The sequence below is a fragment of the Biomphalaria glabrata genome, chromosome 1, assembly GCF_947242115.1.
Source record: "Biomphalaria glabrata chromosome 1, xgBioGlab47.1, whole genome shotgun sequence".
NCBI classification, from domain to species: Eukaryota; Metazoa; Mollusca; class Gastropoda; family Planorbidae; genus Biomphalaria; species Biomphalaria glabrata.
The window spans coordinates 52,830,159-52,855,909 of record NC_074711.1 but is presented as its reverse complement, the minus strand read 5'-3'; the positions used below and the strand labels follow the sequence as shown (position 1 = coordinate 52,855,909).

General features: G+C 36.5%; 1 protein-coding gene across 2 annotated transcripts in view; it reads left to right on the top strand.

Annotated features, from left to right (window-relative positions):
* LOC106078738 (immunoglobulin superfamily DCC subclass member 3-like) overlaps nucleotides 1–25,751 on the top strand; it is a 244,982-nt gene that overhangs the window by 146,437 nt on the left and 72,794 nt on the right. For both annotated transcript variants that reach the window (XM_056043564.1, XM_056043556.1), the window contains exon 3: nucleotides 10,993–11,108. In XM_056043564.1, the coding sequence (XP_055899539.1) occupies nucleotides 10,993–11,108 (116 nt within the window). The remainder of the gene's footprint in view (nucleotides 1–10,992; nucleotides 11,109–25,751) is intronic.

Genomic DNA, 25,751 nt, shown 5'->3' with positions numbered 1-25,751 from the left:
CAACTGTCTGTCTTTAAGATTTGATCTCAAAATTAAAAGTGTTATAAAAATTCCCTATTACCTAGATGAAGAGGATACATTTTTTGAGTTATCAACAACCATACACGAGGCTTTATCTCACAAGACGTAAAAGATATTATATATATTGTTACGTATTTCTGAATCTTCTGGCTAGAAGTATTAGTAGGCACACAAATAAAAACACTGTAAAGAACTTGACGACTAAACTTTCAGTTTCATATAACTTTAATGACTATTAACTCTAACAATTCGTCACTGTAACATGTAGCGTAGAAGAATGTACAATATCTATCAGTTTACAGTTAGCTATACTTCGTTGCACTGCATCTCTTCACTTCGTTGCAATTCCTCGCTTCTCAACTTGCATCGAGTCGTATTCCACAGAACAGACCAACGACACACTTCCCAGTGTCGCTCCAGGTCTCCCAAAGCTGAACCAAGTCGTACTCAAGTCTACCACATCAGAGCCGCACACGTCTTACATCGACTGTATCGACTGTAACGGCTCAAGTCCACTGTAGTTCGCTGTATAGACTTTAACGACAGTAGTCCACTCCAGTTAACTCTACCCTAGTTAACTTGCATCGAGTCGTACACATTTCTCTTCCACAGAGCCGCACACGTCTTACACCGTCTGTATCGACTGTAACGGCTCACTCACGACTCCATACGACTGACTTTCACATTAACTCTCTGGCTTATATAGAGTCCCTAATCGCTTGTCCAAAGTTGCACAAACACGGCTAGTATCCTCTGAAATAACACGTGAGGAAACGTCACATCCTGTCTTTATTTATACACGTAGATTCCAGAAAACACTCGATGCAGTGTCATCAAGTCGGGGTCACACGTAGTGACCTTTATCTGTCACTGTTCATTAGTAACTGTCCCCCTACTTAGATCTGTTCGTCCCCTGGAACAACACGTGTGGACACGTCACATCCTGTCTTTGTTTGCACATGTAGATTCCAGGGAACACTAGTTGCTGTGTCATCTCGCCGGGGTCATACGTTGACCTCTACCTATCACTGTTCATTTGTAACAATATATATATTTATTATATTTCACATTCACTCTAAAAAAAATAAATGTACTTTCACAAAAAGGTAAGGTCTTCGATTCCTTAGATAAGAGATAAGTGCAGTGTTTCACATGGCCAAGCAAAACCCAGTTGCGACCAACATATTTTGCCACATCCAATGCAGACATAACCAATGTCCGCTGATGGTTGATATAGATTTCTGTTGGTCATCAATGCAGGACCTCCTTGTTATAGTTTTCCTATATCTATTAAAGTGAATTAATGTCTTGCTGTAACTTGATTAACTCTTATATAGAACACCAAAAAAAAAACAACAACCCTAATCAAATGGGCATACAGACTTTATATTATCTTCATTTGCATTACGCACAGTCAGTTGCCATTTCTAAATATTGCACACTTCCAGGGGCCGGCCACTGCAACATATGCGGCCCCGCACTTTCATAGGCCCAGCACTAATAGTAGGTGTAAATTATTAACTTAGACCATTATTATTAAATAATATTAAATAATAACAAGTTTTTCCAGGGCCCCCTGGAAATCTCCTGAAATTATTAAAATCTCCTGAAAAATAGACAAAAGTGTCATTTTGGGGTGCCAATCAAACGCGCGATTTAAAAAAAAAATTGTCAGCTTTCATTTAACAAAAATGTATAAGAATGTATTTTCTAATACAAAATCTTTATTTTGGCATGCTTATCCCTACCCTGACTAGGCCCCCCTCAATCCGTTTCGCATAGTGCCCGCGATTTTTAGGGCCGGCCCTGCATACTTCCTGTCATTTTGTCATTCATTCCAACTGACCTATGCAGGTAAAACTTTGATTATACTTATTCACTCACATATCCGTTACATCTTCCTTTATGCTTGACCCCCATGTAAGCCTATCTTCTGCTTCTCACAACTGTTGGTGTCTTGCAGTGTTTTACGTTCGTTTTTACCTACCTCAGCGTATCAAGTGATTGACTTGCAGCTCCCCTGCCCTTCTATTAGATCATCGTTCAATATGTCCTGTGGAGGTCGGCTTTGTGGCATTCGGTGTAATTGTCCAAACAAGCATAGGAGTATACTGTGAGCACGTCCTGACACCTAGCTCTTGCATCCTCGTTGGTGATTTTTTCTTCGTTGAGCGGTGAAGCGCTTGGCTTCCGAACTGGGGTCCCGGGTTCGAATCCTGGTGAAGACTGGGATTTTTAATATCGGGATCTTTTGGCGCCTCTGAGTCCACCCAGCTCTCACATTAGTAGGGGAAAGTAAAGGTAGTTGGTTGTTGTGCTGTCCACATGACACCCTCGTTAACCGTGGCCACAGAATCAGGTGACCTTTATATCATCTGCTTTATAGATTTTGAAAATGCTCCTAAAACATCGGAGGTGGAAAGTATTGCACTCTTCATGCCAAGAGTAGGGCCATGTCTATATGGTCATATGATAAAACATTCGTTACGGCCTACAAAGTAGTGTCTCAGACTTTTTCTGTAACTGTAACATGGTGTTTGTTCCCTTGCTCAAGCACGGTGAGCAGGTAACTCACCACTAATGACCATTTCGATAAGCCAAGAGTTTTATATTGGAAATCCTGAGGACCGATTCTCCTCCAATGACGACAAAAATTATTTTTAACCTCAAATCTCATATGTGATTTTAAAAATATAATTTAAAAAAGAAGATTTAATATCTCAAGAAAAGAGAATTTGTCCATCTTCCTGGATCCTGACAGAGTGATTGCCCTTTTCCCCACCCTTAGCAACCAGAGCTTCCGGTTTCTGGAATGAAGTGGGTCACGCTGAGCTGGTTAGCACAAAATTTGTTTTTTCATTGTCTTCCATTAGAGTCTTGCTACAGACAGACATTTGAGACAGACTGCGGAGACATCTAACGTCAGACAAGAGCTTTATGTGAGGTAGAACCACACGGTAATTGTTCCAATCTTCTATCAGTCAGGTGCAATTATGTCCGCTACCAATGGCGCTTAAGTCCGGAGAATTTCAACTAAAAACTAGAAAACCAATTGGGCGGGCTGGGGTTGGGGGGGGGGAGGAGAGAATGCTGGGTAATTGTTGACGTTCCCTTTAAGTCACCCAGGCGTGCGTTCCTGTTCAAACAAACCAGACCATGAGGTCAAGAAGACGATCAGGTTGTATGTTCTGGGATGAATAATACGGTCCTGTTTATGTTAGATCTAACAGTCTTTAGTGGGAAAGAAGAAAAAAAAACTGTTCAGTTTTAAGGCACATGCATATCTTTCTGTTTGTAAAATGTCTTATATAGTTTGGATGTTCCTTCAGAGATGAAGATAATTGACTTCCTAGTCCAAACCTCCCTCAGGACGACGGGTGATGAGAACGGGCAGGGTTTGACCCGGAGACCATCGATAAGTCCGTACGACAGTCCAGCGCTCAAACCGCACGACCATTTAGCCCTCCTTTTTTTAATAGTATTTTAAAATGTTTTCTTGTTGAACATTAGAAACATACGAAGTCGAAATTCAACAGGGTGAGAAAGAAATCCTAATTATATATTTATTTATACTAGTCGACCCACGCGTAGCATACGCCGCTATTTTGCAGGGCCGGCCTTAGGCTACTGCAACCTATGAGACCGCAGTGGGCCCAGCACTTTCATTGAAACCGCGCTTATTCTAGGTGTAAATTATAAAATTGAACCATTTTATAACTAATAACAGATTTCCTGATTTACGAAAAAGTCCTGGAAATCTCCGAAATTATTAAAATCTTTTAAAAACTCATACAAATCTCCTGAACTATATAGACAAAAATTCTCATTTTGGGGTGCCATTCAATATGGAAAACTCCAATCCTACGCGCGATAAAAAAAAAACGGCATTATGCAATATCCGTAATTGTGGAATCTGGTGAAAGAAGCTTCTCACACCTCAAACTAATGAAGAATTACTTGAGGTCAGCAATTCTCGTATATAGATTGAAACATTTGGTTATTCTAGCTATTGAGCGTGATTTATGTAGGAAATAGAATTTTTATGATATATCGCTACACGCAAGGCTCGTAAAGTAACTCTGTACATAGTAAAGAATGAATATAATGCAAAGACGAACTCCTAATTTTCACATATTATCCGTATCCCTACTCAAACTTGGCCCCGCGAAATCCGTCTAGCATAGGGCCCCACAATGTTTAAGTCCGGCCCTGCAGAGTAGATTACTTGTTCTCCCCCCCCCCCTTTTTTTTCCTTTTTTTTCGCCGCTAAAGTTACTTGGGGTAACTCTAGTCCGACTTGCAGAAATAAAAGAGTGATCTTTCCATGACTTCTTGTTCACAATGGTTAAGTCCGGCCCTGCTATTTAGTGACGGGTGAATACTACTTGATTTCCCCGCCCCTCTTTTTTTTTCGCCACTTAAGTTACATGGGGTCATTCTAGTCCGACTTGTAGAAATAAAAGAGTAATCTTTTCTTTACTTCTTGGTGTCCAAACTATTGAGCCATGAAGAGAATTATATATATAACTAAATTTTTGGTAAATATTTTTTCATCTGATTAACTTATTTTTATAGTCTTTACTTTTAAAGTGAATTTGAAAGGTAAAAAAAAATAAATCATATTAGCATTTCCCAATCTTTTACTCACAAATACCTCATTTGCATAGTATGCATTGGTCGAATGATTGGCTGGCTGCCTAACCAAGAGCATCGATTTGGACGAATTTTGTTTTTATGTGATTTGATGACGTCAGTGAGACAAATTAAATTGTGAACTGGAGTTTTTATTAGCGGCCCTCGAAAGGGGAAAAGACGCTATTAATTTTGTGTGGCTTTCTGTCAGTCCGTCCCGTTTAGATATCAGAAACTAGAAGAGATCATTCAAAGTTCTGATGCAAAGGCTACTTTTTTCTTTTCCGAAAGTGAACCATCTAATTATTAAAATTATATATGCAAGCAGATTTTTCGAAAATTACACCACTTTTCAATGAAAAATTTCAGGGGAGGGGTAACCTTTTTTAAAAGGTCATGGACTTCTTCATTAATACCTCAAGCTTCATTCATAGATTCGCTCATTGGTACAAAAAAATTGCATCTAAGGTCACAATGGTTAAAGTTTCAATGGATCATTATAAAGTATATTTTCTATTTATTAACTAACTCATTGAATAGAATACTGATTCAAATGTTGTTTTTAAAAAATAATTTTGATACGAGCTTCGTTTTAGTTATAAGTTTCAAAAATAACAAGCTACTTTTATAGCGCGTAGTTTTGACATATTCTCGTTATAGGGGCCTACATTTGACAGTCTAAATAAGACTAAATAGAGACCAGATCTAGATATATTTATAATATATATATATTATAAATGTATTGATAATTTGAACAAAATTTTAATTATTAAGCCAAAAACTTATCTTCTGACAGCTTAGGAGTTTAGATTTATTTATTATGTAAACAATAGTATCATATTAAGAAATGAATCGGATACGTACGGCATAGTCCACAATTACCCGGTAACAAAAGGACTACTATTCATGATCATAACATTGGCCTAGGTCAGTAATTCTACGATTAAACGTGTAAATTCATACGAGTTCTAGTCTAGATATAGGCATAGTAGATTCTATATCAAGATTCTGTATCTAGTTCTAGATCTAGATATAGACTTTGATCTAGATTTAGATCTAGATCTAGACTTGATCTAACTCTAGATCTGACTTAGATCTATTTATAGATCTAGACTTAAATCTAGTTCTAGATCTAGACTTAGATCTAGTTCTAGACCTGGACTTAGATCTTGAATCTAGATTTAGATCTAAAACTAGGTCTAGATCTAGCTAGATCTATGTCTAGTTTTTATGGCAAATGACAATGTAGATATTGATTTTTATTCGCGAGGGCAAAGACTTGTTAAGTCATTGGTACACAATTGTAGCTTAAAGTAGATCAAGAAATTTATTTTGGTGTTGCCAATTTATCTAATTTTGTTAGAAGTATAAATCTTTTTTAGTTTCTCTTTATTACATGTAACATGTTATTAATTTTGAATGTATGGATAAGATTAATAATTATTATAAAAAAATAAGTGTACGCTAAATGAATATATGGAGATACTGTTGCTGATGAGTAAAGCACTTGGAACAGGAAGTCCCGTGTTCGAATCCTGGTGAAGACTCTAAGTTTAAACTGTCTTTGTAACCTTGTTATAATTGTGACAAGGCCCTTTGGTCAGTTGAAAAGTGTATTTGAAAACATCGGAATGTGTGTGTGTGTGTGTGGAGAGTGGGAGTGATTATTGTTAAGATTGAATATCAATCAGATCATATAAAACAATAACAAATCAGTTTGCATAGTTTATAAGTATATCAACATACAAGTTATGTTTATTATGGTTCAAAGAACAATGGCCGTAGCGTGCCTTGTTTGTTTTGACATTCACTTCAATAAACTCTTAGCTTGTCTTCTGCTTGCCCGTACATCTTGTCTGCTAGCCTGAGTGCCGTGTGCACATTTCCTCCCAGCATGCATGTTCCCACATGTACTACATCATTTCCTGAGCGGCCTTTGGGATAAAAGGTGTGCGTTGAAATGTGAACAATTTGAGTTTGTTTGTTGTCTTAGAAACATAAGGTACGCCTTACCTAAACCCAGTCTGGGTTGAGAAAGTGGCTCTGGGAATCACTGTTCGTCATTTTTTTTATTTTAAAACTGAGCTGAGTAATAAAATACAAAAATTAAAAATTAAACATTGAAAATAAATTGGCCATATCTTATATTATTTAATACAGACGTTACCTCAAATTATGTGTCGCGTGTCCTTAGATCGACCTAATCATATTTCACGTGTCCTTAGATCTATCTAATCGTAAAAACTGAGAACTTCACGTAAATGTCTTCATACCACTGTTTTTAACATTAAACAAGGTTACAAAAGACAGTTTGTGTGGAAACACAAACTCAAAATCGACTCCCGAAGTGGTCCACCCAGGCAGGCTTCAATATTTTCAGAAAGAACATCCGAATGAAATTATATCAAAGACAAATGAGAAATAAGAATTGAGAAAGAAGGTTAATTTGTGTAGTGCCCCAACGGTCCCGCAGATCAAAGGATAGGTGAAAGTAAATGTAAAGTTAGATGTGAACCTGGTCTAACTAGTTCCCCTTTCAGACCTTGTGGTCTATAGGGCAGATGATGTAAAGTTCATCTGTTTTTGTGGCCCTACGGTTAACGAGGGTGTCATGTAGCCAGCACAACGACCAACCGCCTTTACTTTTCCCCAACTAATGTCAGATACCCATTAGAGCTGAGTGGACTTAGAGGCGCTCAAAGATTCCAAAGCTGGAAATCCCAGTCTTCATCAGGATTCGAACCCGGGACCCCCGGTTCGGAAGCCAAGCGCTTTACCGCTCAGCCACCGCGCCTCCGCTGGCCTAACTGATGTTTTGAAAAGGCTCAATCTCTTATTCGAATCCTCAAAAAAAAAAAAAAAAAATGCAGTAAAAAGAAAAAGTTCAGAAAATATTTTTTTTTACAAGATTACTATTTGTTTTAAATTAGGTTTATCTTATAATGCATACTAATTAGCCTTTTCTCTTTAAAAAAACTGCTTGCATAACTGATTTTAAAAATTAGATTTTTCACTTTCAGAAAAAAAAAGTAGCATCAGAACTTTGAATGGTCTAAAATATTGTGATGTCGGATTTTCAATATCTTTTCTAGTTTACGAGATCTAAACGGGACGGACGGACAGACGGTCAGACGGACAGACATTTCGCAAAAAACTAATAGCTTCTTTTCCTCTTTCGGGGGCCGCTAAAAATCGTATTAAAATTAAAAAAAAACATAATTTGTTATTTAATACTGCAAAACATTTTAGAAATTGAAATTCCCTACTCATAAATATTTGAGACTGGCGCTGGTAGGGAGTGTTTAGTACTATAGATTACCTGCAAACGTAATGTCCAATGATACAACAGAAAGTCTGGCCAAAGCTCAAATCGTTGAAGGACCAACAGGAATCATTTCCGAGGATCTGTATTCTATATAATGTCTATTTGAAATCATAAAATGAATATACATACACAATATCCTAAATAAGAATATTTATTATAAAATAAAATGCACAATGAATCCACAGAAATAAATTGAACATTTAATTAAAGCCTCATAGACTAAAGTAAACCGTCTACAACTAACTTGGCTATTCCATTTATGTTTATAATCAGTTTAAAAGTAATATGATTGTCGGTAAGTCTACCAAGAAAGGATTATATTTTGTTTTTTCATTACCTTCCCTGAATTATTCAGTCTTGAAAGTAAGACTACAAAGCATCTGGAATGAAATGCACAGAAAGCAATTCCTTCACCGACAGAAACAACGTGACCTTTTAGCTTTCTACACCAAATCAAAGTCATCCACATTTATGAGTCCTCTCTGATTCAATGTCATCCGAGTTAAAAATAGTAACATATTGTTTCGAGTTTACATGACAACTTTAGGCGGGACAGCCCCACTTTCAATCGTTTGTAACGCTTTCCCTAAAATGTCCTAACGGATCGGCAAATGCCTGTGAGCGGCTTGTATATGAACTCTTTCTCTCATAACTGACCTTAATTCGACCCCAAATTAAACTCAATTGGTTTTGGATTTATACATTTTAATATGTGTTGTGTAAAAAGAGCATGCATTCTCCAATTATTCAATACCAAATATAACATTCTCTGATTAAAAAAAAACAACAAAAAAAGTTATGAAGTTATTGAAGCATAACAAGATAGTGAAATACAAATGATCAAAATGAATAGTACACTATCGAAACGAGGAAAAATTATTACGGAGAGAAAGAGTTAAATGACCCATAATCGGAATGTGTCCCGCTTTCGCTTGTCAAATAACTGGTCACCTTAAGCAGGGAAAACAATCTCACATAATAAATTAGAACTTGTTGTTAAAATCATGTCATAACATTTCTAGCATAGTCAGTTTTAATTTGGCAATTTTTTTTCCCTACGGATGGCAGTTAAATAGTTTCTACTAGGTACTGAAGATGTAAATAATCTGATAGCCAAGTACAACAACTGTTTAGAAGATAAGCCTGTAAATCTCATGGAGTTGTTGTTCTTGTAGTTGACTTATCATTTAGATAGCCACAGCACTAGTAGTCTACAGACGAACATAGAGTCTGAATCTATACAAAATGTAGCGTATAAAATAGAAAATGAGAAGAAGGCCAGGTCTATGCCTAGGATACTAAAAATAGAATCGCGTATGATTGTAAGAGAAGCCCTAAAAATAGTTCTGATAAAGGGGAGAAACGCATTGAGAATGAATAATTCAATTGGTCGCACGCAATCTTTCGGGTGAGCGCAGGGTTTCAGGAGATCCCTGCTAGTAGCATAGTTTGCTTGGATTAGCAACCCTGATAGCGCGTTCATCTGTTAGTTTGTGGGATTGTCGTTAGGTCGGAACTCGATCCAAGGTAGTCAATTACGGTCTGTTATCAATATCAAACCAAGCCTTGCAAACAAATCAGTTTCTCTTTTATTTGTCAATAGAAAGTCAGAAGTAAATCACGAAAAAGATACTGCCATTTTACGAGGGAATAAAAAAAACAAACAAGCAAATGTCAAATTCTTTTTAAATAAATCTAAACTAAGGGCAAGCGATATCTCTCAATACTGTAATATTTATCTCCCTTTTCCAATATCAAACAAAACTAATTAATTAACACTATTTAATTAACTAATTGATTTTTTAAAAAATTGATTTATCCATTGTCTTCGAGAATGAATAACTATGTCAAGTTTCAACTTGATTCGAGAATCGGAAGTGGGAGATAGATCGTGTTTACAACTTGTAGCAGACAGACAGAGAGATAGAGTGAATTAATAAAGGCTTTGTAGAATACAAAATTCTTCCAGCTGATTTTGTAACTCAAGTCTCTTACTTTGAATTGGTTTAAAGCAAAACAAATTGAAATGAACCTTGCTGTTTAGTACAAAGTTGTCTTACCTTTTTCACTTTGCCCAAAATTCCAATCACCCTGGAAAAAATGAATTTCGTTTGGCATAGCTTAGAACTAAAGTATATTCGATTTTTTTAGAACAGTCCTCTTATTCTTTGTTTTGTGTCCTCTAAATAGATGTCCTCTAAATGACTGTCCTCTAAATAGCTGTCATCTAAATGGCTGTCCTCTAAATAGCTGTCCTCTAAATAGCTGTCCTCAAAATGGCTGTTCTCTAAATGGCTGTCCTCTAAATGGCTGTCCTCTAAATGGCTGTCATGTAAATCTTAGATTGCGTCCTGTAGGTCCTAGATGTGTGTCTTCTCTTAGTCTTTGTTGTGTCCGCTAAATCATAGATTGTGTCCTATTAGTCTACGATTATTTCCTAAATAAGTGTCCTCTTATTTCTGTATGTTTCATCCTTGGAAAAAGGTTTCATTTGTTTGTCTAATGGGTTATGCTCGCTATTTTATCGTATCTCATATAATACAGACGTTACTTCAAAAAAGCAGATGATTACTGTAACACAGACACTCATTACCAAGGGGTCAGAGAAGTTTAATAGCAAAAATTTTCCTAATGGTCAGTTTTAAGTAACACATGTTGACCAATAGCCAATACACGTCTACAAAGAAGTGTACATAATAAATTATTATAATTAATTATGATTAATTAACTTTCGTAAAAAAAAAAAAGCACGTGCTACTCGCATTGAGATCATACAAGTTCTGAAAATTGTCAAACTTTCTATAATCTTACATTTCTAAGAGTTTTTCTTTTCATTGTAGATTTCTTTATACATCTGTATTGGACGCAACAAGCATTTTGCTTTCTATAAATGTCAAACATATTTTTCACTTGGCTTACGAACAAAGGAAGGTTGTATTAATTGTTTTCGTTTCATTGCGCATGTCTGTAAATAGTTCATGTTCTATTCACATGACTCTGCTCTCTATCTTCAGCTCTGGAACTACTGGACATTCAACCCGAGTTTCTGGACACGCCAAAGAATTACAACGTGGAAGTGGGGAGGACGGCGGTGTTAGAATGCGCTATACGAAATCTGATGGACAGAAAGGTAAGCTGGACAGTCTCTCGTGTGGAGGCCAGATAGCAGAAACATGATAGGTTCCAATATGGTCTTTCTGTCAAAAGTCTTAAGAAGCTTTCTCTAAAATCCTTAGGAACGACTACAAAGAACTGTGTCTTGTGCGTTAGAGCGAGTTAAAGATAATTCTCTCCATTTTATCAATTCCCAACTGCAGTAATTAGCATTTTGTACAAAACTATGACCTACTTCTTGATGTCTGCAACTTCGCCTCTACCTTCCTATTCTTTTCTTGTTGTGTATTATAGGTCAGTGATTGGCTATGTTAAAATAGAACGCTGTCAGTGATTGGCTATGTTAACGTAGAACACTGTCAGTGATTGGCTATGTTAAAATAGAACACTGTCAGTGATTGGCTATGTTAAAATAGAACACTGTCAGTGATTGGCTATGTTAAAATAGAACACTGTCAGTGATTGGCTATGTTACAATAGAACACTGTCAGTGATTGGCTATGTTAAAATAAACCGTTGTCAGTGATTGGCTATGTTAAAATAGAACGCTGTCAGTGATTGGCTATGTTAAAATAGAACACTGTCAGTAATTGGCTATGTTAAAATAAAACACTGTCAGTGATTGGCTATGTTAAAATAGAACACTGTCAGTGATTGGCTATGTTAAAATAGAACGCTGTCAGTGATTGGCTATGTTAAAATAGAACAATATCAGTGATTAGCTATGTTGCAATAGAACCATGTCAGCGTTTAGCTGTTAAAGTATAACGCTGTCAGTTATTGGCTATGTTTAAATAGAATGCTGCTCCACGTAACACAGGACATGAAGATTACACACTAATCCACGTAACACAGGACATGAAGATTACACACTAATCCACGTAACACAGGACATGAAGATTACACACTAATCCACGTAACACAGGACATGTACATTACGCACTGCACCATGTAACAAGAGGATAAATGCATTAGGCACTGAACCAAATAACAACAGGCCATATATATAAAGCGACGCAGCCTACATAACGTGACGCACTCACTTTTAAATCTCATTCACAACTTTGGCCTTGACCTTGTTGTTCAATTCTTTTTAGGGTGGCCTTAGATTCTGGTCTTCCCAGACGAAGGTGATAATATCCGTCGATAACCTTTATTTTTTCTTCTTTTTATTATATAGAAGAATGGAAAGACTTTACGGTCTTCGGATCAGCTTCTGATTAGTATGATTAAAAATAAGAGATTTTTTCCTCCGACTGAATTGAAACGTCTGTGTCCAATAAGATTTAGATTAGTCGAATAATAAAATGTAACAAAAGAAAGTATCAAACGTCCAATCTAAGAAATCCTGCTACTTTATTCAGTGACATTTGCTCACTATTGACACAGACAATAATAGATTTCCTGACTTCAACAAATCGTCCCATTCAACTGGGAACTGAATTCCGCCACTACTACACGACGATCGTTTTCCACAGAAGAACGTCTGCAGTCTATTGTACAGGGATGGTCTCACCCCCGCCCTCCCCCCCAACACACAGCATTTTTTTGTACTCGTCTTCTATTTGATTTGGTGTCTCTTTCTTTCTATTTGGTGTCCTCGGTGTTGTGTCAATACATGTAGTGACTTGTTTACACCAGAGTCTCCATTTTTTTTTCATTTTCTTTTCTTTCTCTAAACTTTCTTTCTCATGATCTCATTTTGTTCTCTCTTTATGTCTCGTTTCTTCTGGTTTTTTCCCCCTCAATCTTCAGTTTGGTTCTTTTTGTTCTGTCTCGTTGTCTGGCTTTGTTCATACGGTTTTATACATCTCCTAATCTCCCTTCTCTATCTATCTATCTATCTATCTATCTATCTATCTATCTATCTATCTATCTATCTATCTATCTATCTATCTATCTATCTATCTATCTATCTATCTATCTATCTATCTATTTATCTATCTTACCTATCTATCTATTTATCTATCTATTTATCTATCTATCTATCTATCTATCTATTTATCTATCTTACCTATCTATCTATTTATCTATCTATACAATCTATCTATCTATCTATCTATCTATCTATCTATCTATCTATCTATCTATCTATCTATCTATCTATCTATCTATCTATCTATCTATCTATCTATCTATCTATTTATCTATCTATACAATCTATCTATCTATCTATTTATCTATCTATACAATCTATCTATCTATCTATCTATCTATCTATCTATCTATCTATCTATCTAACTATCTATCTATCTATCTATCTATCTATCTATCTATCTATCTATCTATTTATCTATCTATACAATCTATCTATCTATCTATCTATCTATCTATCTATCTATCTATCTATCTATCTATCTATCTATCTATCTATCTATTTATCTATCTATACAATCTATCTATCTATCTATCTATCTATTTATCTATCTATACAATCTATCTATCTATCTATCTATTAATCTATCTATCTATCTATCTATCTATCTATCTATCTATCTATCTATCTATCTATCTATCTATCTATTTATCTATTTATCTATCTATCTACGACCCATTTCTTTCTTCCTCATTCCTTCTCTCGTGTCTACACTTGCAACAGGCGCAGTACATAGTCTTCTGTCTAGTGAGCAGTAGGCCCTACATAGTCTTCTGTCTAGTGAGCAGTAGGCCCTACATAGTCTTCTGTCTAGTGTGCAGTAGGCCCTACATAGTCTTCTGTCTAGTGTGCAGTAGGCCCTACATAGTCTTCTGTCTAGTGTGCAGTACATAGTCTTCTGTCTAGTGAGCAGTACATAGTCTTCTGTCTAGTATATTTAATTTGTGTCATGTATTATATCAGAATGGCACATATCTTATAGTTTAGGAATATTTAATTAGTTTACTATGTAGCCCATTATTTTACAAATAATCTCTGCATAGCAATCGGTTTATTCGAAAATAGTTATTCAGCTAGTGAGTCAAGAAATTCTATAATAGTGTCAGCCTATTTGTTACAAAATCTTCGATGCTCTGTAATAAGTTGTACAAGTACTTATAAAAGGGTAAATGAGAAAAATGTTAGAAACTTCTAATTGGTAAATTTGAATAAACATAGTGTTCAAAGTAATCTGCTTTTTCTTCACACTTAGATTTGTAAGATCCAATTTTTCGTTCTTTGACGAATATAGTAAGCGAGGAAATGAAGAGAGATCAATATGAACAAATGTGGTGGAGATGTAAGGTCAACTATAAAAAAACAACTGAATAGACAAAATAAACCAAAGACCAGGACGCCATGTCGTCAACTAAATAACAACAAGCACTTTGGGAAGTGAAAGTGCTGGGATGTTTGATTCTACAGTGCTGAAAGTAGCACACACACACACGCACACACACACATTGCTTTAGACTTTCTTCTAATATTTCGCCTATCAGCCTGTCTCTATTCTGTAGACCGGACACACACACACACAAATAAATTGCTATTTATGGATTTGCCTCATATATAAAAATCTGCAATTCTAAATTGTATCGAACAGGGCGTCAATAACGTCCTACATGACAATACAGTAAGCAAACATAAAGTAACTCAGTGTGATGTAATGTATGGCCGTTTACAGCGATAGATGGCGACACTATTCCATCCCTCGTCTTGAAACTATCTGCCCCCATTATTTATTTCCCCTGGCTGCATGCTACAGTATACCAGACACCAGCGGAACATATGGCATTCATAACAGACTGTATGCGAGTCAATATTTGGATAATTTCAGCCATACCTTCCTGCCCTTTCTCCCTGCCGCTTTTCTCTAAGCTCCTTCCAGACGACCCCTTTCCTCCCTTCCTGCTCCACACCCCTCCCCATTACCCCTCACCCGGATCTAAAATTGTCTAATACATTTTTACCCCATCATGATGCTCTGTGCATTCTCTGTTCTGTTCCCTACGTCTCCAGAGATTCAAAAAGAAAGTTAAACGAAAAAAAAAAAAGTGGAGCGGGAAACGATTGCAAGTCGAGGAATTAGCTGGTAGATATCTAGGTGACTTTAACGTGGCCGAGCTGGTAATAGACAGGCTTGGGCGGCACCGTAAACAGTCTTAGAATGAGACGGGCGTCAAACCGCTAGGATTCATTGTGGAAAGCTTTAAAGTGTCTACAGAGCACAGAGAAGTTTGTAGGCCCTCTCTCTATTCTGTTATTTGTTTATAGAGTCAAATATTTCTCACTTAAACAACACGATTAGACATTCTGGTCATGTATTCCTTCTGTATTAAACACTGGCTTATAAACTGATGCACTAATATTGACACTTGCTTAAATTTTAGTGCACTGTTCATAGCACTGGTAATCTGGTATACATTTTAGTGCACTAGATGTGGTATTTTCCAACATTTTAGTGAATATACTTGGCACTTGCCTATATTTTATTATAGGAAAAGAAAACATTTTTAAGTGTGTTATTTGAACATTAGAAGAGGAGGAGATCATTTTGCAACACCTCTATTCAAGTCAGAACATCATGGAATTGGAACCTGGAAGCTGGAGGGTAGGTGGAGTGTGGAACCTGCACGCTGATCTCAAAAACTGATCTAACGATTTTCCTAGAAATTGAACAGTAGATGTGAGATAAAAGAAAGCGATATATATTTCGCGTTCTTTAAAAGACTGTCGCATGTCCGACTGCAATATATGAGTTGATTCGAGAATTGAATAATTGAATGTATTGTCTTTTTATACAAATGTATATTGTAATGTTGTTCTTGTTTCTAAAAGAGCCTTGTGTAATGTGTTTCTAGTTAAAACAAACTCTCAAATAAAAAACAAGTAATGTATTCAAAATCCATTGTGTACGCATTATACACACAGACCATTTATTTACTTTAAACAAATTCTTCTTCTTGGAACCTGTAGTCGTGTGTCTAAACAAACTTTTTGTTTGTCTAAGACTTATCAGCTACAACTTAACAAATCCAACAGAACACGTACAACTTTAGACAACTATTTTCATTCATCGACTTTCAGATAATGAGAAAGACTTGATGAAATAAAAACTATACACGATACAGGCAGACATTTCCGTCACGTTCCCAGAGGGGTGCTGGGTCTGTAGGAACTGGTTGAAATGTGAGTTAGAAAACCTTGAGATGTTATCAAAGATGTTAGGAATAGATTTGGAGGCTTGAAATATCTTAAGGAGCTGGAAGGTGAAAAAAAGTATTAATTGCTAAATGTAATCCAGAACTGTAAACATTTGTTTATCTTTCTCTTGTTTTGAGTGTGTGTTTATTTGTGTGTTTATTTTGTGTTTTTATAATACGTTTTTTTGTGTTCAGTCTTTTTGTTAAGTGCGTCTTTGCTTTGGATTTTTTGTTTTACATAGATTTTTTAAACAACCATTTTATTTTTCGAAACAGTTAACAATGTTCAGAGCCTAGTTCACTTACTCGATCAACCGGCACTAAAAATGACTCCGACAGCGCATCTTTTATTTTCCCATAAAAGAAACACAAACAGACTTCAGCGCTTCTCTAAAGAAACTCATTTCTTTTCATTTACATTATCCAGCCATTTGCTTCCGTATAATAGCAAGTCAATTAACTGGTTGAGCTCTGTAATGAGTCCTCGAGACATTTGATCATTAAACGAAAGTTCAGTTCAGAAAAACCAGAGAAATAAATGGAGAAACATATCTCAATACTGTAGATAGAGGGAGAGGTAACAAGGATGAGAAAAAAGAAAGAAAATAGAATTGATTAGGCAACACAAAAGGTTAACAAAGACATTTAGTTGTGACACGTAGGGCTATACAGAATTGAAACAGAGTACGTAGAACAAGTATAAACTTGTCGTCTGCTATTTGGCACGATGTTTCATGATAGAAATGTTGAGAGTGTTTGATGAAATATGTTCTAGAGCTAGATGACAACAATGTCTTGAAGTTACGATGAGATGAGAAACAATGTGTATCTGATGTAACTTTGTCTACGTGTAGTGTTTCATCAATTTCAGACTTCTCCAACAATATCGTGAGGCTGGAGATACTACTTTAAAGTATACACTCAAAACTGAAATGTTCTTTTAAATAAATACAAAGCTTTTCTTCTGGAACTAGGAATCAAATGTACAATACAATTCATTTTAAACGTTTTTGACACTAGTCGTCGCTCTCTTTTGAATACTTTAAATACTTCCGTTAGCCCCTTTTCTAGTAACGTCCAAACTATTTTTAGAGCTTTTAATTTTTTAATAAAACTTGTCAACAACATACAACCTTGACCTTGCAATACAGAAATAAAATCTAAAAAAAATAAATTAATGCAATAGCTATGAGTTACCTGACAGAGTAATACATCCACTTCTTGTATATGTGTGGAGTGGGCGCATTCAGTTTCCAATTGTTACCACATCATTTTTTAATTCATTCAACCAACTCGTCTTCTACTTTTGTGTACGTTTGAAGACTCCTCATTTCATGGACATATTCATCCTCATGATTGTTTGGTTAGAACTGAAGCATCAATGTTCCCAATGATTTGCCCCCGGGGGGAGAGAGAACTGAAGCATCAATGTTCCCAATGCTTTGCCCCCGGGGGGAGAGAGAACTGAAGCATCAATGTTCCCAATGCTTTGCCCCCAGGGGGAGAGAGAACTGAAGCATCAATGTTCCCAATGCTTTGCCCCCGGGGGGAGAGAGAACTGAAGCATCAATGTTCTCAATGCTTTGCCCCCGGGGGGAGAGAGAACTGAAGCATCAATGTTCCCAATGCTTTGCCCCCGGGGGGAGAGAGAACTGAAGCATCAATGTTCCCAATGCTTTGCCCCCGGGGGGAGAGAGAACTGAAGCATCAATGTTCCCAATGCTTTGCCCCCGGGGGGAGAGAGAACTGAAGCATCAATGTTCCCAATGCTTTGCCCCCGGGGGGAGAGAGAACTGAAGCATCAATGTTCCCAATGCTTTGCCCCCGGGGGGAGAGAGAACTGAAGCATCAATGTTCCCAATGCTTTGCCCCCGGGGGGAGAGAGAACTGAAGCATCAATGTTCCCAATGCTTTGCCCCCGGGGGGAGAGAGAACTGAAGCATCAATGTTCCCAATGCTTTGCCCTCGGGGGGAGAGAGAACTGAAGCATCAATGTTCCCAATGCTTTGCCCCCGGGGGGAGAGAGAACTGAAGCATCAATGTTCCCAATGCTTTGCCCCCAGGGGGAGAGAGAACTGAAGCATCAATGTTCCCTATGCTTTGCCCCCGGGGGGAGAGAGAACTGAAGCATCAATGTTCCCAATGCTTTGCCCCCGGGGGGAGAGAGAACTGAAGCATCAATGTTCCCAATGCTTTGCCCCCGGGGGGAGAGAGAACTGAAGCATCAATGTTCCCAATGCTTTGCACCCGAGGGGGAGGGGAAGGTGATGAGATGAAATGTGTCTGAAGTTCCAATGGGTGTAATTTACATTGAATGCATTCTTACATACCACTTCATAAAGAATTTAGTGCTGGCTGAAGATTTACTGTCCCAGAATTGGTGGTGAAGAATTTGATCATGGACTAATTGCATCACTTTTGTTTTTGATGGATGTAGAGTACAATAAAACAATGACTAGATATAAACCATTCATTTCAGCAGAGAACTTATTTCAATTGGAGAGTTAGACATTCAAATGCTTTGGTCACTTTTTGGTTTCTTGCAGTCTGAACACTAGAAATTTATTTTTCATATAACAAAACTTAGTAGATCATATTGGAGCTGCCTTGACGTGTGGTTTGCGCAATAATTTTACCGGTAAAGTAATGCCACGGTAGTTAGACGCTATTAGTTTTGTGTGGAATGTCTGTCAGTCCGTCCTTCCGTCCCATTTAGATTTCGTTAACTAGAAAAGAGAGTGAAAATTCGACATTAAAATATTTTAGACCATTCAAAGTTCTGATGCAACGTCTACTTTTGTTCCTTTCTGAAAGCGAAAAATCTAATTTTGTAAATCACTTATGCAAGCAGTTTGTTCATAAAATACATCACTTTTACAACTATTCCATATTAATAGTAACAAACACGGGAGGCTTTTTAGTACGGGATTAGTAAATTGAACACAATTTGATATACGTTTATGTAAAAAGTTATTTTTTTTTTTTTCAAAAAAATATTTTTTTACATTTGTGTTGCTAAGTTAAGTAAGTTCTGTTATACTAACTACTGCATTTATATGTTAACTTTTTTAAAGAGAAAAAAACTATTTAGTATGCATAGAAGTTTGACATAGTTTAAAACAACAATTAATAAGTAGTTTTTCATATTATCGCGTGAAATGCAGCACTGCTGTGGGACTATAAAACACTTAACTAAAGGAAAATGTTGTTTTTTTCTTGAGGAAAAAGAGATTGACCCTTTACAAAACAATTAGATCAATTAGATATTCAGTATTAGACATCAGTTAGGCCAGGTTCATATCGGACTTCACATTCACTTTCACCTATCCCTTGGTCTGCTGGACCGCTGGGGCACCACACAAGATCTGCTAACAATCTTTCTTTATTCTTCTCTCTATCTTTGATAGAATTTCATTCTGATGTTCTTTCTGAAAATATTGAAACCTGCCTTTTTACATGCCTGGGTGGACCACTTTGGGGCCCGATTTTGTAATCTTGTTGTTGTTTATTGTACAGGGGTATGGTGCTGGCGTGACGAAGGCTTATCCCACTATCAATTACAGATGCTTGTTTACCATTCAGTGAAAGCAGTATCACCCATTTGATAAACCTGCTGGAAGACCATCTGTCAATAGCATTATGTCTTATGAGCTTACCTATTGCAAGACTACAAGACTTGGGCGTCAAGTTTCGTTTCACATGCAATATAAAGAAGAAATACACTTAAACCACTTGTGAACAATAGAAGTAGAATCTGTACCAATACTGTAAAATTAACTTAATGATGTCAGGAGAAGCGAAATCTTATGTCCTTCTATTCCTAGCTCTATTTCCTGAGCAGCTGCAGGATTCAAACCCGCGATCGCCATCGATACTACCAAATAGATTTAAGACATGAAATACAAAGTTCATTGATCTGTTGCATTTCAACGCGTGCCTGCACACGCACGCACACACACACACATCTCTTTGAAGCAAACACACAAAATGTCCATGCAAAGTGGCGTAAATACTTACATACATACAGGTACATATCTACACATATACACCTGTACATATACAAGTACGTCCGTTGGACAAGGTAGAAGCAGGTGAATGATGTGACGTATGACAAGATAAGACCAAACCACCAGCCCGACAAGTTGTGCTGATACATCCATTCAAGACTTACCTGTCTGATGAGGGGAATGTAGACAGTGAGGGGGAGAAAAAGAGTGTGAGAGGCAGAGAGAAAGAGAGAGGGAGTTGCAAAGAGTGAGCGAGAGGGACTTGGAGATAAAGTGAGAGAGTAACAAGTAAATATTGAAAAGAAAGAAGAGAGACAAAGGAGAGAGAAAAAAAAGAAAAAAGAAACTAAGAAAAGGATACAGAGAGAGAGAGAGAGAAAAAAAAGAGAGAATAGGAAAGAGATAGGAAGAAAAGAAAGAGTGAACAGGAAAGATGGAGCTAAGGAAAAGCATAAGGAGATATAAAAGGGTAGACAGAGACAGAGGAAATAGAACACACCAATACAATACCTATGTTTCACTCAGTAAGAATGTCAACAGAAAATGTTTCAGTATTTATTTGTACAAATCTGATATCAACTCACTCTGTTATTAAACCTGGAGGGTGGAACTTGGACACGGATCTTAAAAAAGGCTCCAACGAATTTCCTAGAAATTTAACGGTGTATATCGCTGAGAAAAGAACTACTAGCTCGTTGGCCAGACTGGGAAAAACTCAAGTAAAAAAAAATGTCTAGAGAACGTGGTCAAGATTTAAATCCAACATCAGTTTTGAAAAAAGGAGGGGGTGTGAGTATTGAGTTTTTTGGCACATCGGCACCATTTAGGTCATGTCGTGCCCAGTTTTGAAAGGACTATCGCGTTTGAGAATATCTGAATGTAACGCTCTATTGATTCAAGAGTTTAATAAATTAATGTGTAGGAAAATGTTGCACATCGTCTTTGAAGTCTTTGAAGTCTAGATCTATCATTGGAATATTCTAAAGTGGAGTAGATCTATACATTAAGGGGGTTGGGGTAGAGCAAAAATGTTTTTTAAATCTAACATTTATGAGATACTTATAGAAAAGAAGTATTGTCTTTATTTTTTTAAGTATTTTTATTGGCTTTTTTTTGTGTTTGTTTTACAGCCAACTTGTCTGTTTGATATGTAGATAACATGCCATAAAACTATCTCATTGAACAAAAGATGCAAAAATGAAGAAGCTAATTTGATTCAATCATTTAAAATAGGATTAGATATTTATAGCTTTATCATCTTGGGAACTACAATTGCTCTATCCCATGTGAAGACAACGCAATTTGCTTAGACTATACCCACAATAACACTTAGGTCTTAAAGGACCACATTACTTTTTTAAAAATTTAATAGAGAACTTCACATGTCTATAGTCTAAATAATAAAAGTCCGCCAAGTTTGAAATTGAAGCATACCTCCCACACAATCGAATATTGGGGACTCGAGTCCTGTTGGTTGTCCTTATTTTAGTAGCAAAATGTTTGATGCTTTGATGAAAGTGTTCATGCGATCAATTGTACTAGTCCTCACTAACATCGACATTCTCATTACTTTTAACAATCATTAAGTAAGTAATTTCTAATCAACTTAAACTTTTCACCCAAGTAGATTAAACTCATGTGTCTTTCCCTTGCTTATATGTACCTATCTTACTTTCCCTTGCTTATATGTACCTATCTTACTTTCCCTTGCTTATATGTACCTATCTTACTTTTCCTTTTATTCAAAAGTCCCTAGTATCTCTACCTCAGACAGCGAGACTAATAGACAAAAAAATTGCTTCAACATCAAAATGTCTTGTAAGACAGAAAGAAAAAGTTCTCAGAACATCACACTTACACTCACACTCACACTCACACTTACACTCACACTTACACTCACACTCACACTCACACTTACACTCACACTTACACTCACACTCACACTCACACTTACACTCACACTCACACTCACACTTACACTTACACTCACACTCACACTTACACTCACACTCACACTTACACTCACACTGCAAGAGAATGATCTCCTTTCTTTTGACAATAGCTCTATTCAGGTCCCTTCTTCTTGGCAGGGCCGGCCTTAGGGCACTGCAGCGTATGCGGCCGCAGTGGGCCCCGCACTTTCATAGGCCCCGCGCTAACTTTAGTTGTAAATTATTAAATTAAACCATTTTAACTTAACAGGGTTTTCGCGGCCTCCTAATTTTCCACGAGCTACTGGAAATCTCCTGAAATTGCAAAGTATACGAAAAAAAAATCATGAAAATCTCCTGAAATTATTAAAATATCCTGAAAACTCATAAAAATGTCCTGAAAAATAGACAAAATTGTCTTTTTGTGGTGTCATTTAATATGGAAACGCCAATCCTACTCGCGATTCAAAAAAAGCATTGTCAGCTTTCATTTAAAAAAATAATAAGGCGAATTTTAACCAAAACAGGAAGTTCTATTACTTCATTTACTTTAATAGTCACTGGCATATAAATGTAGATTTAAATCTATCTCGAACTCTTGAAAAAATCAAAAGCGATATTTTGCTAGTCGATAGTAAATCTAAAAGGCAGATCTGAATGTTTATCGGCTTATTTATTGGAAAACTACCTTCTATTGTAGATGGCTCGTCAAGTTAATTTGACCGTGATTGTGTACTTAGTAAAGTATGAATGAAATGCAAAGACGTATTTATTTTGTAACAAAAAATCTTAAAATTTTCACTTATTATCCTTATCCCTACCCAGACTAGGCCCCGCGCAATCCGTTTCGCATAGGGCACCACAATCTGTAGAACCGGCCCTGCTAGTTCGTGGAGTATGGGCGGATAGTTGATCTAAGAAAAATATCTAACGGTTTTCCTAGAAATTTAACAGTGGATGAATATAGCTGAGAAAAGAATTACCAGCTCGTTGGCACCACGGGGAAAACTTTAGTTTGAACGTTATGATTTTTCAAAGTAAGCATAAATAGATGTAAATTTGGCTAGAGATTAAATCTAGGTCTAGATCCTACATCGGTTTTTATAGGACGTTCGCGTTCTTGAAAGGACTACCGCGTTTGGGAAATTCCGAATGTTTGGCTTTATTTATTTAAGTGTTTAATAAATTAATGTTCAGGAAAATGTTGCACATTGTCTTCCAAGTCTAAATCAAAATGCTTAGTCTTATCATTGCAATGGTAAAAGGTGTACAAGATCCCTACATTCACATCACCAGGATTCTTTCACGGGGAGAAGGGGGCGGGGTAAAAAAAACATGTTTTAAAATCCATTCATCTTTTAGAGTAGCCTAAAACAATCGCTCTGTAACTTGCACCAAGGAGGTATTGTCTTTTTTAGTTTTCATATCTTCCTATGTATCTCTCGTTCAGTGTCTGCTACTAGCTTACACTCTCTTCATGGGGGGGGGGGGGGTGAAAGAAGGGGAGGGGGAGAAGGAATCAGTTGAACAAAAGTCTGGAAATACTTAAAACGGGCAACAAAGTTGTCACAGCTTCGCGCTAATAAAGGGAATGTCGTGAGTTCAATTCCCAAACTAGCCTTCCTTTTTTTTTTATGAATATCCAATCCGATCAGATCCAATCCGAAAGAATCTGATCAGAACAGATTTATTTGAACATATGTTATTAATATTTTAAAATTATATTGCTAGTTTTCCATTGATTCTGTCTTTAATAACGATTTTTAAAATCTGGAAAGTGTTTTTCTACATCTTTGAAAAGAAATTAAATCACTTTAAAAAGAAAATCATAATTCTAGAAACAACCATCTTGTTATATTTTTTTTATTTGACAAAGTTTATGCGTTGACCTTAAACTGGACCTCGTTGAAGACTCCGACATCCAATTATTGTTTTGTTAGCTTCCAAAAACTGGAACTGGATCACTATTTACTTCAACCACATTGTTAGATTCTTTTCTTTTTTTTGTTTAGATCCTATCATTTCTTACACAAACTCTACATAAAACATCGTCCTAGAAGAGATGGATAAAAAATAAATGTGTTTACATTTATCTATGCTCGAACATAATGACCTATGAACTGTCGAGCTGCTTTCTTGTCCCGCCGTCTGCTCCCAAGGTCACCCTGGGTACGCGCCAGACGATGTTGAATGAACTCTTGCAGACCTGTGTGGTATGCTGTCGGTAATGTCATTATGTAGAAAGTATTGTCTGGCATTGTTCACATCACCTGCTGTAGAAACTTCAAAGATTTCATTTACACTTTCAGACATGAGTTGGAAAAGATGGCAAGGGGTGTTAGTTCCAGTCCTTGATGGTTGTGAGAGATTCAGATAACAAAAGTAATACAAGCTGATAACTTGACTTTCTCTTCCAGGTTTCCAAAACATTCTCTTTCTCTTTTCATCTTTGGATTGGAGATTTCATCATTATTTTCACTTATAAGATGACATATATTCCTTAAGAAAGAAAGACTCCTACGAGTGTTAATATAATCATGCTTTTAATTAGAGACCTAAATTCTGCTAAGTCATTGTTTTTCCTGGCTGATTCAAGCAATTCCATGTTGAAATAGTTCTAGGGACGAAGAAAGACCTATACTAGTTTGTAAGGAAGTATTCTTTAGTGTGGAATTCGGAATGTACTTTTTTCTTTGTGTCCGAGTATTTTATTCTATTGTGTTTTTGTATTTCCAAGTTATTGTTTAGTGTTCTACGACTTCGCTTATTTTAGTATGTAGTCATTTGTCTTGGAGTGAGTCTAAGTCTAGTCATTCAACTGATGGTGCTACTCTAGATAAATATATGCTATCAAATGTCACGGCCCTAGTTTGAGCCTGTTCTAGTTTCGTTTTGTTTTGTAAACTACTGTCATATGCTCTATGTGTTTATGTCATTTTTTTTAACTCTACGATGGAAAAAAAAATTGCTCAAAATTATAATATGGTTTAAAAATGTATTTAATCAATAGCTCCGTATTCTGTACACCTGATCAATAAGCTTGCTATTTTTAGATTTGTCACCTCTGTTTTATGAAACTCTTCAATATAGAAATTCATAGATCCCCAAATGTTGGTAATCCTAATCGAACTCTGGCATTGAGTTCATGTCAGTGTACACGATCTAGTAGCTTCTGCGACTTATGTTTGACTCGCTTTGCCAGTTGTCCACTGCAACTAATTCAGACATTAGAACATCACATCAAACTATTGGTTGTTGTGCTTAAAAGCTTGAGTTTTTTTATTTTATTTTATTTTTTTGTTTCGGTGGAAAGTATTTTTTTAATTTTTCTTAAGAAATGAACATTGTTACGTTTGAGACCAAATGTCCTGCAGGACGGCGGGCATGGTTCGAAACAGGAACCAATCAGAAGACAGTCCATTCCGCTCAAGAAAGAGGGCAAAGACATGCTGTACAATTTCTAATGCAGGAAAAATACAGAAGCAATTAGCTGAGTGCTTTAAACAAATAGATCTTGGTTTTAATTAGGTTTCTGAACTTGGAAACATTTCTTGCACATTATTCTCAGGTACAGCGTGTCTCTACAGGGGGGCGCTCAGTGCA